The sequence below is a fragment of the Charadrius vociferus genome, unplaced genomic scaffold, assembly GCF_000708025.1.
Source record: "Charadrius vociferus isolate BGI_N301 unplaced genomic scaffold, ASM70802v2 scaffold573, whole genome shotgun sequence".
NCBI lineage: Eukaryota > Metazoa > Chordata > Aves > Charadriiformes > Charadriidae > Charadrius > Charadrius vociferus.
This window is the reverse complement of record NW_009647569.1, coordinates 559651-574317: the sequence shown is the minus strand read 5'-3', so window position 1 is coordinate 574317 and position 14667 is coordinate 559651. Positions and strand designations below refer to the sequence as shown.

At 49.5% G+C, this 14667-nt stretch overlaps 1 protein-coding gene across 1 annotated transcript in view; it reads left to right on the top strand.

Annotated features, from left to right (window-relative positions):
• The first annotated feature begins 6160 nt into the window (after window positions 1–6160).
• The window catches only part of LOC104282710 (exocyst complex component 1-like), a 28684-nt gene continuing 20177 nt past the window's right edge, over window positions 6161–14667 (top strand). Inside the window, exons 1-4 of the mRNA XM_009880827.1 lie at window positions 6161–6284; window positions 7646–7773; window positions 12350–12509; window positions 13308–13522. Coding sequence (XP_009879129.1) covers window positions 6161–6284; window positions 7646–7773; window positions 12350–12509; window positions 13308–13522 — 627 coding nt within the window. The remainder of the gene's footprint in view (window positions 6285–7645; window positions 7774–12349; window positions 12510–13307; window positions 13523–14667) is intronic.

Below are 14667 nucleotides of genomic sequence, written 5' to 3'. Positions count from 1 at the left end.
ACCGGCTCCATCTGCTTTGCTTTGCAGCACGTCATCAATCACATCATTTTCACCTGACAAGGAAAATTGAGTGTCCCCAGGTGGGATCAGCGTAGCCCTCACTGACCCTCGGTCTCCTCCCGCCCAATGTCTCTGTTTAAGAAGGCAGAAAAAGGATCAGCCATAAGTTGAGGCAGGAAAGCTGGGGATGAGAGCAGGGGGAGACCTGGGGAAGGAGAGGGAGGGTAAAGATTTGCCCTTTGGTGAGTGCAGAGCTCGCTGTGGGGTTTCGATGGTTCACATCATTTGCAACAGCTGTTAGGGTGCCCTCAGGCACGGCAGCTTTCCCCTTCCCTCTGTTCTGTGCTCTCCTGCTGTTCGTTTTTGGAGCAGCAGTGTCCATGCTTATCTGGCCATCTAATGGTCCAGAGCAGGTCCTTCCTGGGAAGTCCTGGTTGCCACCTCTTTTTTAGGAGCAATGACAGGAGCTGTCCATTAAACATCAAAACGGTTGGGTATTCTGGGAATGCAGGCTGTTTAAGCACCAAAAATAAGATTTGACATCAAATGATGGCTACAAGTCCCCGCAGCGGAAAATTAAATAGCTTAAATTCTCTGCTGTGCCCTGCGGCAAAAACAGCTTTCTGTTCCCTGTTTTGGGAAGGAAGAGGAAAGCAAACTGCTGCAGATTGCTAATCTCGGCCAGGGAACGACAGTCAGACACTCCAAATGGTGTATGGTTTTGATTCCTTCAGCCTGAATGTTGAAATAATCAAGTTATTACTGCATTTGGAATTGGGTGGAAAAATTAATGCAAGGCACACTGTATTTCCACACTTGCATTTCCCTTTCGTTTATTAGCTCATTTGTAGACGCGATTTCCTAATTTCTCTTTGCATGAAAGCTGTTAGACACACCCCTGTATTTTTAAATGTAATTCATTAGGATTACGAGTTTGCAGCAATTGAGATTAATTGGTCGTTTGCATCACTCTTACAGCTGCTTCACCCCGTTTGCAGATGCGGGCAGGGAAGCGCGTGCCAGCGACGGCTGCCTTTTTCAAGGGTTATTTGGGTTTGTTTTTTTTCTTCCCCAGCCTTCAGAAGGCGAGACATGTACCCTCTTTGATTCCTCAGTGTCTACACCAGCCATGATGCTCGAAGGAGGTAATCCAGGGGAATGATCTGTCTGGGCGCTGGTGCCTGAGACTGCAGTGCCACAGAGCAGCTTTCCGCGAGCTCCCGGGACTGCCGGAGCGGAGCTAGAAATCCTACTGTAACACTTTCTTTCCTGGTTTAGTCTTGATTTTTTTCAAGATGCTCTTAAGAAAAAAAAACAACAACCCACCTCCCTGCTTCCAGTGGACCCGGGGTTCATGGGCCAAGCTGGCCTCTGGATGAGTTATTCTCCTCAACCCTGTTCATGCAAGGGAGGAATTTCCCCCCTTGCGCTCCCCGTAACGCCCATGAATTATAATGAAGGCGTGCGCCGCCGGCTGGGAGAGAAGAAAATCCGCTCCAAGATCGAGAAAAGCTTAAGAAGACCACTTTATGGAAATAATATGAAATCATGAATGGGAGCCCCGGCATAGCACCTTTACTGTCTCGCCATAAATGAAACTGTGTTAATGCAGTCCTGCTGTGTGGTGCCATCGTATTTCCCTCTCTTCCATAACGCTTGCCCCGTCTAATTCACCCTCCAGAGTGCGCATAATGTCCTCAAAGCTTGAAGACTGAATAAGGAGCTTTCGCAAAGCGCCAAACACAGCAGGCGTGTCGATCCAGCTTTACTTGGCCACGTTTGGCACCCAAACAAGACACCGGGGTATTAACTTGGTGTCCACAAAACCTCAGTGACCTAACCATGGTCGGTCATGACCCCACTTTGACAGACTGGAGAAGGAGAAGTGACCACAGCTCGCTGTGGGCTGTGACTCACCGTGTCCCCTGTACCCATCAACACCTGGGTTGAAGAGTGCAATTAAACCATTGCCACTTCCCAGTGACTGTGGCTTTTTAAGCCCTTATTCCGCCAGTTTAGATGTAGATGTAGAGAAGTATGGCATCCAGTACCTAAACTATCCAGTGCCTAAAGGGGCTCCAGGAGAGCTGGGGAAGGACTTTTTACAAGGGCATGGAGTGATAGGACGAGGGGGAATGGCTTCAAACTGGAAGAGGGGAGATTTAGGTGAGATATTAGGAAGAATTTTTTTACTCTGAGGGTGGTGAGCCCCTGGGGCAGGTTGCCCCAAGAAGCTGTGGCTGCCCCATCCCTGGAGGTGTTCAAGGCCAGGTTGGATGGGGCTTGGAGCAACCTGGGCTGGGGGGAGGTGTCCCTGCCGAGGGCAGGGGGGTGGGACTGGATGTTCAAGGTCCCTTCCAACCTAAACCGTTCTATGATTTTATGGGTATGCGTCAGCGGCATCAAAACACATAAGCTGGTGCAGAGGTTTGGGATAGAGCTTCTCGGTGAATGGTTGGGATTGCTCAGTGGGAGCAGGGCACACTCAGGGCTGCAAAACCTGATCCTGAAGCTAAATAGGAAGGCAATATGCAGGTTGCACCAGAGATGGGTCTGTCTGTCTTCGTCCTGGCTAAGCCCCCCTTGTGCAATTCAGCTCCAGGCACATGGTTCCCAGGCAGTTCCTGGCACCAGCTGAAAGCCAGATTACCTTTGATACCCTTCCAAGGTGTCAATGGTTCAAGCCCCAGGTACACTCAAGATCAAGATTTCTGCACTGGCACAGCTCCTGAAACCAAGGCTGAAGCCCCCATGAACTGGAACCAGGGCATTCCCTCCTCGGGTAATGGCCATGAAACTTCCAGAGATTAAGCAAACATGGAGCTCTCATTTACTCTAAAATATTTCCACCAAAAGAGTATATCAGGCTTCCTCCCCAGCTGAAGACCACATAGGATGGATGGAAGAACCAGCTTTTCCACCTGGGCCATGAGAGTGATCCTTAAGGCATCATTTGCAGCTGCTGCCCCACAGCTAGACCTTGACCCTGCTTCTCCATGCCACCCCCCAAATCCTCATTCCTAGCTCCTGACTCTGGCTCCTGTCCAGATCATTGCTTTTGGCTCCATCACGGACCTCAGTCATTTGCGGGACAGCATTTGCACCGAGGCCTGTCCCCAAAAGGTCCTTTGGCTTCACCAGGACCTGGCTTTTGGTTCATACACAAGTGTATCCCAAGGTGTTACAAGGAAACAGCACGAGGTTCCCTTTATACTTAAAGCTAATTTATGCATCATTATTATGCATCTTGCTTAACGAGGGTGCGTACTGTGTCATTAGCATCGCGTCTGACTCCTGTATCTCTTGCAGGTTTCTGAGACCTTTGGTTGAGGAAAGAGGAGGACTAGCGAGACAGCATCTCATGGAGGTTGAACCACAGGTGCTCTCCGTTCAGCGTTTTCACTCTCTTTAGCGAAACGGAGAGGAAATGGAGGGCAATTCCACCTCGCTTTGCTTTTAGTCAAAGCCTTCTCCGGCCCTAGCTGCTCCATGCTCTGCTCGCTCTCGCTGCACCTGGTCCCCGCGGCGTTTCCACCGGGGGTTTCCTGCCCTGACCTCAAGCCGGCAGCTTTGCTCAGGTTCTTCAGGCTTCCTGTTTTTCTCTTAAAGCTTTCATTTTACCAGCAAACTGTTTCCTGTTCTAAGGCGTCTTGCGACTGAAATCCCGCAATTTGTCCTCAGCGAGACGCGGCTGGTAAAGTCTTTGAACTTTTTTTTTCTAAGGCTCTCTTCCTTGCTGCCAGCTGTCTGGATGGGCGACGTGCACCTCCGCGAAAACTTCAGGAGGGTTTCACTGAGATCTTTAAGTCGTACAGGTTGTCTCCAGAATACGGGGCGGGGGTGCGTGTGTGTGTCTAACTGGGTCTGCGACAGACAGCTTTTCAATTACATTTGTGGGAAGAATTGCGCTTTCTGCATTAACTCATCAGGGAGCCGCGAGCCCTTCTATTACTTTGGCTTTCAATCATTTTCCTGGAGCTGTTGCTCAAGTGCTATTATAAACGAATTAGTGAGTTGGAAAGCAATAGTGGGTAGAACCGGTCGGGGCTGCGGGCTGCCATCCCGCCTTCCTCGCGAGGTGAGTGCCAGCAGAGAGACCGGAGAGCTGACGGGGATGGAGAAACCAAGGTAACCCGCCATGGGACCGCATTCAAAGAGATGCTATGGTGACAGAATCATTTTAGCAGTAAATTTCTTCTTTTTTTTCTTTTTTTTTTTTTTTTTTTTCTTGGTCACAGCCATGGTAGCAACAGTTTAAATAACTACGGATGTGATTTCAAGCTCGTTAGCTATGTGGCTGAGCTGAAAGCCCCATCGCTAAGGGGAGGGAGCTGTTGAGGGTTTCACTTGTTTCAGTTCGTTGCAGAGCAACTGGTGCATTTCAATAACAACAAATTTCTCTTAGCAAAACATTCAAAGTGTGTGTTCTAAATATTATTATTTTCCTGCACTCTATGTTTTCATTTATCCCTAATTCTTAGGAAAATATTTGCATTGAATGCAACCTTTGAGTTGTAGCCACTTTGCTTTTTCCCTCACCCCCTCGACCAAAGGCCGAAATAACTGTGGGTTGTTTCTGAGTGTTCATACATGACACACAGGACATGAACTGCCATCTCCTCCCTGGTGGTGCTGGGTTTGACTTACACTGGAAATACATCTCCATGAGTCTTAGGGGTGACTAAGAAGTTGTGTGAGAACTTTCCATTAATATTGTGGGCTAAAAAAAGGAGGTTGTAGCGAGGTGGGAGTCGGTCTCTTCTCCCAATAATAAGCGATAGGACAAAAGGAAATGGCCTCAAGTTGCAGCAGGGGAGGTTTAGATTGGATATTAGGAAAAAGTTCTTCCCTGGAAGGGTTGTCAAGCACTGGCACAGGCTGCCCAGGGAAGTGGTGGAGTTCCCATCCCTGGAAGTGTTTAAAAGATGTGTAGACGTGGTGCTGAGGGACATGGGTTAGTGGTGGGCTTGTCATTGTTAGGTTGATGGTTGGACTCGATGATCTTAAAGGTCCCTTCCAACCTGGACGATTCTATGATTCTACAATACTTTTTTTTTTTTAAAGCAGTTTGTGAACAAGCAATGCGTTCTTGCTAAAAACACTGCTTCTAAGATGACATAAACAGACCCTTTCCTTCTTGCATGGGGTTGACCTGAATCGGTGTATTTCAATACCTCAAACTGAATCGAGTCCTCTGGCTCCAGGGCAGCAGTGAGCTGAGCTTGGCTGAGCTCTCTGGCTGTTGCAGTGGCCATGTCCCATGCTCTTGGTGGGCTGGACTCGGGGACAAGGCTCTCCTGCAGCACCTGTGTCTGCCAGGAGACCCATGGTGCTTTGAGCATTGCTGTTAAGGAGACAGCCAGGAGAGGTCCTCTTGATTAGGTTGCTTTCTTACCGCACTTTCCTCGGCTGTAAAGTGGTGGTTGTGTTACTCTTGCAAAACGTCATGAGATGCTGCAACGTTTTAAAGCTGCCATTTCCTTAGATGAGTTTTAGTCATGCCCATCATAGCCATTCTTGGGCTGTGGAGAAGCACGTTCAGCTACGTAAGCAAAATGAGAGGGAGAAGGAGTTTGTTTCCTCTTAGACTATGAAACCAAAAAATTTTGCACTTGCTCAGCTGGCTGGAGCACCCGGGTGTGGGTGCACACACATGCCTATGAAGTGCCATGAAGCCCCGTCCAACCTGGCCTTGAACACCTCCAGGGATGGGGCAGCCACAGCTTCTCGGGGCAACCTGCCCCAGGGGATCACCACCCGCACAGTCGAGAATTTCTTTCTAATATCTCATCTAAATCTCCCATCTTTGAGTGTAAAACCATTCCCCCTCGTCCCATGGCTCCCCTCCCTGATCCAGAGTCCCCCCCCAGCTCTCCTGGAGCCCCTTTAGGCACTGGAAGGGGCTCTGAGCTCTCCCCTTTTTCGCCTTCTCTTCTCCAGGCTGAACCCCCCCACCTCTCCCAGCCTGTCCTCCCAGCAGAGGGGCTCCAGCCCTCCCAGCATCTCCGGGGCCTCCTCTGGCCCCGCTCCGCCAGTTCCATGTCCATCATCTCTCCAGCCTGTTTGTGTTTCACAGGAGGTGCTGTGCAGCCTGCGGAGACCACAAGCATCAGTGGGAGGCACACTCAGCTACCACTTGCTGTCGTGTTTGGGTATCACCATGGCTTCTCTTTGGAGCTCGCTGGAAAAAGACCTGTTCAACCCGCAGAAGAAGAGGCTGCTGGAAACCGTTCATGTCTGGAAGACAGGGAAGAAGAAGAAGATGTCCATTCTCTGTGTTGTGGGTGAGAATCCCTGGGCGGGGGGCAGGAGACAGGTTGAGCTGCAAACCCCAGGAAGTTTTTTTTGCAGCTCTGGTCAGAGAGTTTGGTCTCTGATGGCTCTTTTCTTTGGGAGAAGAGATGTGACCGCTACTTGGAATGTTGTATTGTAAGATTAAATGAAGGAAATCTTAATCCAAAAATAGGACCTGTGCCATGTCAGTATGGTATGTCAAGAACTGGCAACAAAAGCACAAGTTCCCTCTCCAACGCCGGGTGCTATTTAGCTGTCTAGAGAGAGCTGGGCTCTGCAGGGTTGTTCCCTCCACCAGTGTAAGATTAATTTATTTTTTTTTTTTACCATTTGCATCAGATCTGTCATTAGAGGTCAGCAACAAACCGTTCTAACACAACACAGCATTACACCCTCATTCTGTCTCTCCATAGTTTTGGTGAAAGTTTTAAGAGTACCCAGACACTTTTAGGATCCAAAGGTGCAAGTGCTTTGGGAAATTTTCCATTTCCATTGGTCTATGCTTTTCTAGTTGCTCCATCACTCCTGAGAAGTTGTTAGCATAGATTTTTTTTTGACAAACTTACTGGGGAGAAACTTTCCTGCCAATGAGCTTCTAGGCAGCATAGTCACCCACTACAGGATTAATTTCTGACACCCTTAGCCACAGCGTTTGACCTAAATGATGTTCGTAAACTCCGTCTGTAGTCAGTGGAGGCCAGGAGGAATGTCTCCAAGGGATGCTGTAGGCACCCTATAAGTGACATCTAAAATACATGAGTTACCCCTGGAAGTGTCCGTGTCAGCTTTCTGGAGATATCTAGCTCATATGGGAGATCTAAATTATAATAGCCAGAAAGATGTGCAGTGGGCACCTCCCAGATGAACCGAGAGGTGACTGTAAGCTAATTGGCACTGGAATTGATTTTTGATGGGGTGTGTTAGTGTGGGTATCGGTCAAACAATGCAGTGCTTTTGGACCCTCTTGTAGGGCCAGCAGTATGGTGTGTAACTATGGTAAATCTGACTGCACGAGGGCGCCCGTCACATTTGGATCTTGCTGAAATATTACTTGTGCCTTGTGTAGAGCACAAAGGCCTGGCTTAAAACTCATGGAAATTATCGGGAATCCCTCCATAGACTTCAAAGTACTCTGGATTAGACCCCGGAGAGACGTTCCTATATCTAAATACTCAATGAAGAGAAAAGCCCGTAGAAACCCCGTAGCATCTCTCCATACAGTCACAATGCCAAATCAGTGTCTGTGTGTCCATCTGTGCCTGTCCACTCACACCAAACTGTTGTGTAGTGGGCTAGTAGTAATATTGTGGGTTGGTTTGTTGTTTTTTTTTCTCCTGTCCCTCATCCTCAGTGGACACCTTTAGGCCAATGCAGCCGTTTCTGGTGAAGGTGAAGGTAGACCGAGGAGAGCAGTACAAGATAGCCTACAGGTGGCCTTTAGCAGAGCTGAAGCTGGTGGACGGCAAGACTCTCAATCAGGTAGGATTGATTTTCCTTCCGTGGCAAAGGGCAGAACTGATCATGGGGGAGAGATATGAATATGAATCTGGAGAGACACAGGCCAGAATCCATAAGGGGATTCGAGTTCTCTGGAGCTCAGACCATATCTTTAGATGGTGGGAAGAGCAGTGTGTGTGTGTGATTTCTAATATAGGAACGAACTGACCTGAATGAGGAATTTTGAGGAGATAACCGCCATTAAAAAAAAACCTAAAAGCCCTCTGCCTTCCCTCCATAATATAGGAACGAACTGACCTGAATGAATTTAATTTTGCCATTAAAAAAAAACTTAAAAGCCCTCTGCCTTCCCTCCGAGCTGTTTCCTAGAGTATGGTGAACTGAGGTCCCTCCCTGTCTGGTTTCTCCATCCCACATCAGTGCTTTTGGACTTCTGGTTTCCCTCATCTCTTCCCTGTGCCCAGGACGGTGAGGCTGGTGTGGTTTCCTCCCTCCTGGCTCATCCCTCTCTAAGTTAGGAAATGTCAGGCTGGCCAAATGCCCGACCAGGGTGAGCAGTGAGTGGGTGACCACACCACATGGACACAGGTTCCATCAGAATCAATGGGCAAACCCTCCTTATCCCTCAGGCAGAGGGTCTCCTGAAGCCCTTCGCAGCATCCCTCAGAGGCTGCAGACATGGCTGCAAAGCACTGCTCTTGTCAGGCCTCCAGCATTTGCGGAACACATTGTCAGGCCCATCTGTCGATCCATGTTGACAAAGCTTCTTGACAGACATTTGCATAGGGTATTTAAAGATTAAATGGAGGCATTTACTGAAAGAAGGATTATAGAGAGCTGGGGTCAGTGTGAGTTCTGCGCTTTTAGGGTGACATTAGGGTTTTGGGGAAAGAAAGCATGGACAAGATATTCCCTTTCTGCCTCCTGGGCTGCTAGAGTGCCGTTAAAGTTGTTATAATTAGTTTTTTTATTAATGTGAATGTTCCAGGGGCTTTGGCGAGGTGCCTGGATTTTCACAAGCGTAGAAATAAATGAGAAAAAGAACAGCTTTCCAGTTCTACATCCAGGACAAATAAAGTACATCTGCACAGCACAGCTGAAAGGAAAATCACGTTTGCAGGTTTGGTCCTATGGGTAGAACTGAACTGGTATCTCATTTTCTTACATTTTCCCGTGCAAAAGGCAATATGTGCTTTCCTCCTGCCTGAGCTTTCCCCTAGCAGATGAGCCTGGCTCCACCAAGTCTTCTAAACTGCTTTGGCTCCTGAGGAATTAGGATTAGAAGATACCTCCAGGATTTTCAGTCCTGTCCCCCTCACTTGCCATCCCAATGAGAAAAACTGATCATACTCTATCTTCAAGTGTTAGCATATTTTTGAATCCCCTCCTACTGGGAGGCAAGTAGCAAATTTGGATGTCCTGATGGCTAAAGACTTCTTATGACTTCCAGCCTGTACTTCTACCCACATCATCCCCGTTTGTGCTCGTGCCACGGCTGTCCTTTAGGTTAGACAGCTCTTCTCCTTTGCAGATGTATTTTTAAATTGTAGTCACCTCCCCTGTTAACCCTCCTTCTTGGAAGACTGACCCATTAGTGTCCTTTTCTGTGTTGACTTCTCTCTTCCCTTTGTCATGCCTGGAGCCCTCTTCCTTGCCTCTTCCAGGCTGAATTGATCTTCCTTGAACTCAGGCAGCCAGAATTGTCCATACCGTTCGTAGAATGGGATCTACTCACCAGCTGAAGCTGCCACACAAGGTCCCCAGGCAGAGGAGAGGCTGAAGCAGTGGGCTGCAGCCAGGACACGTTGACATCTCTTAGGGTCCCACCACGGAGGCAATCTCTCCAGTGCAGCCCAGTGCAAGAGTCAGCAGAGTCCCCTGCTGTTGCATGGCTTGGCAGGTCCATGGAAATCAAAACAAGAGCTCCTCTCTGTGGCTTGGCAGATAGTATGGACTACAGCCAAACCCCAGCTCATGGGTCGATGGTCAGTACATGCAGTACTTGGTGGTCAGGTCTGCTCTGGTGCGCTGGGAAGCCCTCTGGTCCCTGGCACCAGCAAAGTCCTGACGCTGCAAGTCCAGCGGTGCTTAAAGCTACATCTCCCTTGACCAAAATACCATTAATATTTATGAAGCGATTAACGGATGCCTCCCCGCTTTAATAGCTACTCATAAGGCGTGCGATAAACCACGAGCACTGTAAATGCCTCCCCCAGACATCACTGCTCCACGCAGGGGCTGCCGCCGAGCCTGCAAAGCGACGCGGGGGCGTGATGTATTGCTTCAAGGTGTTTAGAAAGCAGCCCTCAAAGTGTCGTAGGACTGCATCAATCCTCATAAACTCTGCGTCTGTTATGATGATTAGTATCAACAATTATAAGGGCGGCTTCTTAGTTCTCCAGAAGATGAGATCAGGCTGTGCTGCAGAGCTAATGAGATGGTACAGGAATGAGTTTCTTTCTGTGGGATATTCCCATTTCAGCAACCTTCCTTGTCCTCTCCACCGATACACCACTTAGTGGCAAATACTAAGTCTCCTGTGGCTGGAGTTCACCCTCCATGAGACTACGTCCTTTGGGCATAGATAGATGCAGCACTATTGACACTTACACGGATGAAAACAACCTGGGGAAATGCCGAGGGTGCTCCTTCTCCAGTCCATGCTCCTGTTATCTCAGGTGACCTTCCCCTGCCAGGAAATGGGGCAGCTGGGAGATGCCAAGTGAAGCACGTGTGATACCACAGTGCTGCTGGGGCTGTTTCAGGACTGCCCTTGTGGAAGCCTGTTTTGGGTTTTCCTCTGGGCGTTCCCAATTCTGGAGTGAAGAGAGGTTTGAGATTTCATGTCAGATGAGGGTTGCAGAGGGGAATATCTGCAGTGGGATGCAGATATTGCATATGGGTGGGTGCTGGGCTTACCCCGAATGCGTAACTCCAGTTGATTCGATCTCTCTCGTTCAGCACATCATTACACTGCAGAGCTTATTGCCACAGGATGCTGTAGATGCCAACGCTATGAATAGGTTCAAAAAACCATTAGAGGAAATCGGGGACAGTAGGTCCTTCAAGGGCTGTTAAACACGGTGCTGGGGGTACAACCTCTGGCTCAGCGAGCTGATGGGTCGCGGGCTGCTGGAGGCTGGCAGGGAATCCTGCAGGCAACATAACTCTGGACTTGCCCTTTGAATGCTGCTTCTCCCAAGCACCTGCCACTGGCCACCGTCAAAATTCATCAGTGTTCCCATCAGTTCCCAACACCTGCAGTAAAAGGTGAGGGATTTATATATATATATAAAAAAAAAAAAGATCAGTGTGCTGGGACTGGTTGATTGCTTGGTCTGACCCACTATCATTGTCCTGGTGTCCACTTCCAGGGTCAGAATTGCTGTACATTCTTTTATTTTTACCATGCCTGTGATTATTTGCCAAGTGCCATGAACATACCCTGTTGCTCTGGGACAGCAACAGAAGTCCAGGGAAAGATGTCTATATCTGCAGGAAAGAAACCCGAAGAAGGATTTGCTGTTAACTAGAGGAATTGCCTGCTGTCAGCTTGGCAATACAGAGCTTGTCAGGGAATTCATCGATTGAAAGACCTCAAATCAAACTTGTGACAGCAGTTACCCTGGCCGTGGAACGGTTGGTGTCCATCACACCGGGTGTTGTGGGGATATTGGGGGCAACAGCCCATTTTAGCCCTTCATCAGATCTGAGTCTGACTATACCTGTGCAGCTCCACCGAAACCAGTCTAGTCATCGCCATGATGTGGCCGGTAGCACTGGTTTCCCTGGGGTCACCTTCCCAGCTGTCCAGCCAGGCTTTTTGCTAAAGTGGTCCCAGGGAGCTGTCAGCATCGTCCCCCTGGTTGAAGGGGATGAGCAGAGAGAGCTCTCTCCTAACATCTAAGCCCTGTGCTACTCTCCGTGGGGCTTCGTGGGGCCACCCAAAACCCCAAAGCTGGAAACCGCAGCGCAGAGGGGTGTCTCCCTCCCTCCATCGCCCAGGAGGTGTTCTTCCTCCTGGTGTTGGAGCGTGTCCAGAGAAGGGCTACAAAGCTGGTGAGGGGTCTGGAGGACAAATCTTATGAGGAGCAGCTGAGGGACCTGGGGGTGTTCAGCCTGGAGAAGAGGAGGCTGAGGGGAGACCTTATCACTCTCTACAGCTACCTGAAAGAGGGTGTAGAGAGGTGGGGGCTGACTTCTTCTCCCCAGTGACAAGTGACAGGACGAGAGGAAATGGGTTCAAGTTATGCCAGGCGAGGTTTAGATTGGATATTAGGAAACATTTGTTCACTGGAAGGGTTATTAAACATTGGAAGAGGCTGCCCAGGGAGGGGGTGGAGTCGCCATCCCTGGAGGTGTTTAAAAAAAGGGTAGATGTGGTACGTGGTTTAGAAGTGGTTTTGTCAGGGTAGGTTAATGGTTGGGCTTGATGATCTTAAAGGTCCCTTCCAACCTCAGCGATTCTATGATTCTATGGTGCACAAGGTGTTTTCACAACATCAGTGCCTGCCATTAAAACGTGCTGCGAACCTGTGCCGAGTGGATGCGGTGTGGTGGCATCTAACTGACATGGTAATTAACTGTTGACATCTAGGCAAGCCTGGATTTTGATCTGCATTTCGATAAGGTGTACAAGTGGACCGCTAGCAGCTTTGATGAGAAGAAAAACTTTATCAGATGCTTGTGGAAGCTGAGCCACCGATTCCTCGCCAGCTCTATCACATTTTTGAATGTCCCCTCCTGTGCAGCGGAAGGTAATTAGTTTCCTTGTCACACTCAGAGTGGTTTGGGTTTTTTTTTTTTTTGCATCATCACTATCATCGCTTTTAGGAACGGGAGGTGAATAAATTTCAGACAGTGAATGCGGATGATGGGAGAGGCTGAGGTGGGTACCAGTGAGAGGGAAGCAGGAGGATGCGTGTTTTGTGTATCTGGAGGTACAGCCGTCTGGTTTATCCACTGACCCTTGCCATGGAGACACAGTGCTTGGCTGGGAAGAAAAATAGATGGACAGTTTATCTTCTCTCCAGAGATGTTATCTGCTCTCTGGGTTGGGGATGGAGAGCAGTAAAGTGTTGGTAACGTCAGGCCAGGGGGAGACTGGCTGCCTGCCTGGTAACATTCCCCAGCAGTGTACCAAGAAATACAGATATATGTGGATTTAAAAATATGTTTTACTCTATAACACATGACTATCAATGTATTTGATCAGAAGAAGCCTGTTCATCTATGAAATTTGTCTCAGCTTTGTAAAACAAACATATCAACCTGCCCCAACGCACCATCCTAGAGAGGTGAGCAAGTGAAAACACCACCGGAGCTCAAATTAAGTTTCAAATGTCTGTTTTGTCCCTCGTACAAAGCTGACCCTTTACCCCATCCATTTTCTTTGCTCCGTGCCGTGATCTTATTCTAACTCACCAGCAGACTGAGACCACTGGACTCACGTCACGTGGACTCAACGGGACCCCTGGGGCTAATATTAGCAGGGCTAATAAAACGACATAGCTAGAAGGCTTTGACGACCTCTACGTCTCCTCCTGTCCATGCAGGGAGACAAAGACCTCAAGAAGACAGGAAAGACACTGCGGAGACTGAGAGCCAGGAGGAGCTCAGTGTGTGCCAGGAGGAGCTCAGTGCGTACCAGGAGATGACACCGAAGGAAGCGGCCGATGTGTTGAAGCTGATGGAGGAGTACGAGCCCCTGGTGAACAACTCTGTGGCCTTCGCAGAGCAGCTGAGCAATGATCTCCATGTGCTGGATGAGGTGAGGCCAAGGGCTGTGGCTCAGCCAAAAAGAAGGTGCCTGGAATGAGTCTCTGGGCATCGGCAGCTCTTTCGTTTGCTGCGAGCACTTGATCTGAGAGAAAGTCATCTCAGTGTGGTGCTACTTCAGCTCAAAATGCATCTCACGTGCAAGGAGGACACTGCTGCTCCCCTCCGGGAGGGTCAGGGTTTGTCCCTCTGTGCACTCTACCAGCAGCCACCCACCAAGTGTCTGTCTCTGATGACCTTAACCGCCCTCAGAGGTTGGCTTGAGCGGTGGCCCTCCAACAGGCATGGGGACTGACCGGCACGGGGCAGATGAAACCCGCTGTCAGTTTTGTAGAGGAATAAAACATAATAGTGACACAGCCCCGGCTGCAGGGAAGGGTACGGAGCCCAGCTGCATGGGGACACGGGGCCAATAGGGATTATAATTTCGGGGGGCAGCACAAGTGTGGGTGAGGGTCTAACTGCAGGGCAAGATGAAGTGTGGAGCTCCAGGGCTGGCTGGGGGAGGTGGAGGAGACCGGGGAGCTCCGGGATCTCCTTCGCATTGCGTAGAGGGTCTCTGTGTCCCACGCAGTGTGGTTTAGGACCATCATTTCTATAGTGCAGAAGAAATTTGTCTTAGGCTGTTGCCTCTGGCCCTTAGAGCTAGGTCTACAAGCCATGCCTTCAGCCAGGTCGGCAGAAATCCCACAGCCTTAACCACATCTGGAAATGATTTCTAGGAACTGTCCCAAGGGGAAAAAGCAGTGATGATGCCCACGCCGTGTGTCTTCCCCCTCCCTGCCTGCATAGGGACCAGGTGTCCCACGGGGAGGGTTCGCCTGCCGAGTACCTCGGGGCACCGAGAGCTCCCCAGGCTCCTGCCAGGTCCACAGCCACATCTGCAGCCCATGGAGCGCCTGGTCCAGCGTGGCCATCCACAAGCAGGACACGCAGAAACAACAGGGACGGGTCCTGCCACGTTGCCATGAGGGCTATCACAGATACATCAAAAATTCTTATTATTTCAATCTGGGTTCTTTTTTTTTAACTTAAGCACAAGCCCTTTAGTTACCCCGGGAAGGGGAGAGCAGAGAAAATCTGGGTAGGAAGGATAAAGGCTGCTGAGTAGGGAGGGAAGGGATGAAAGCGCGTGTA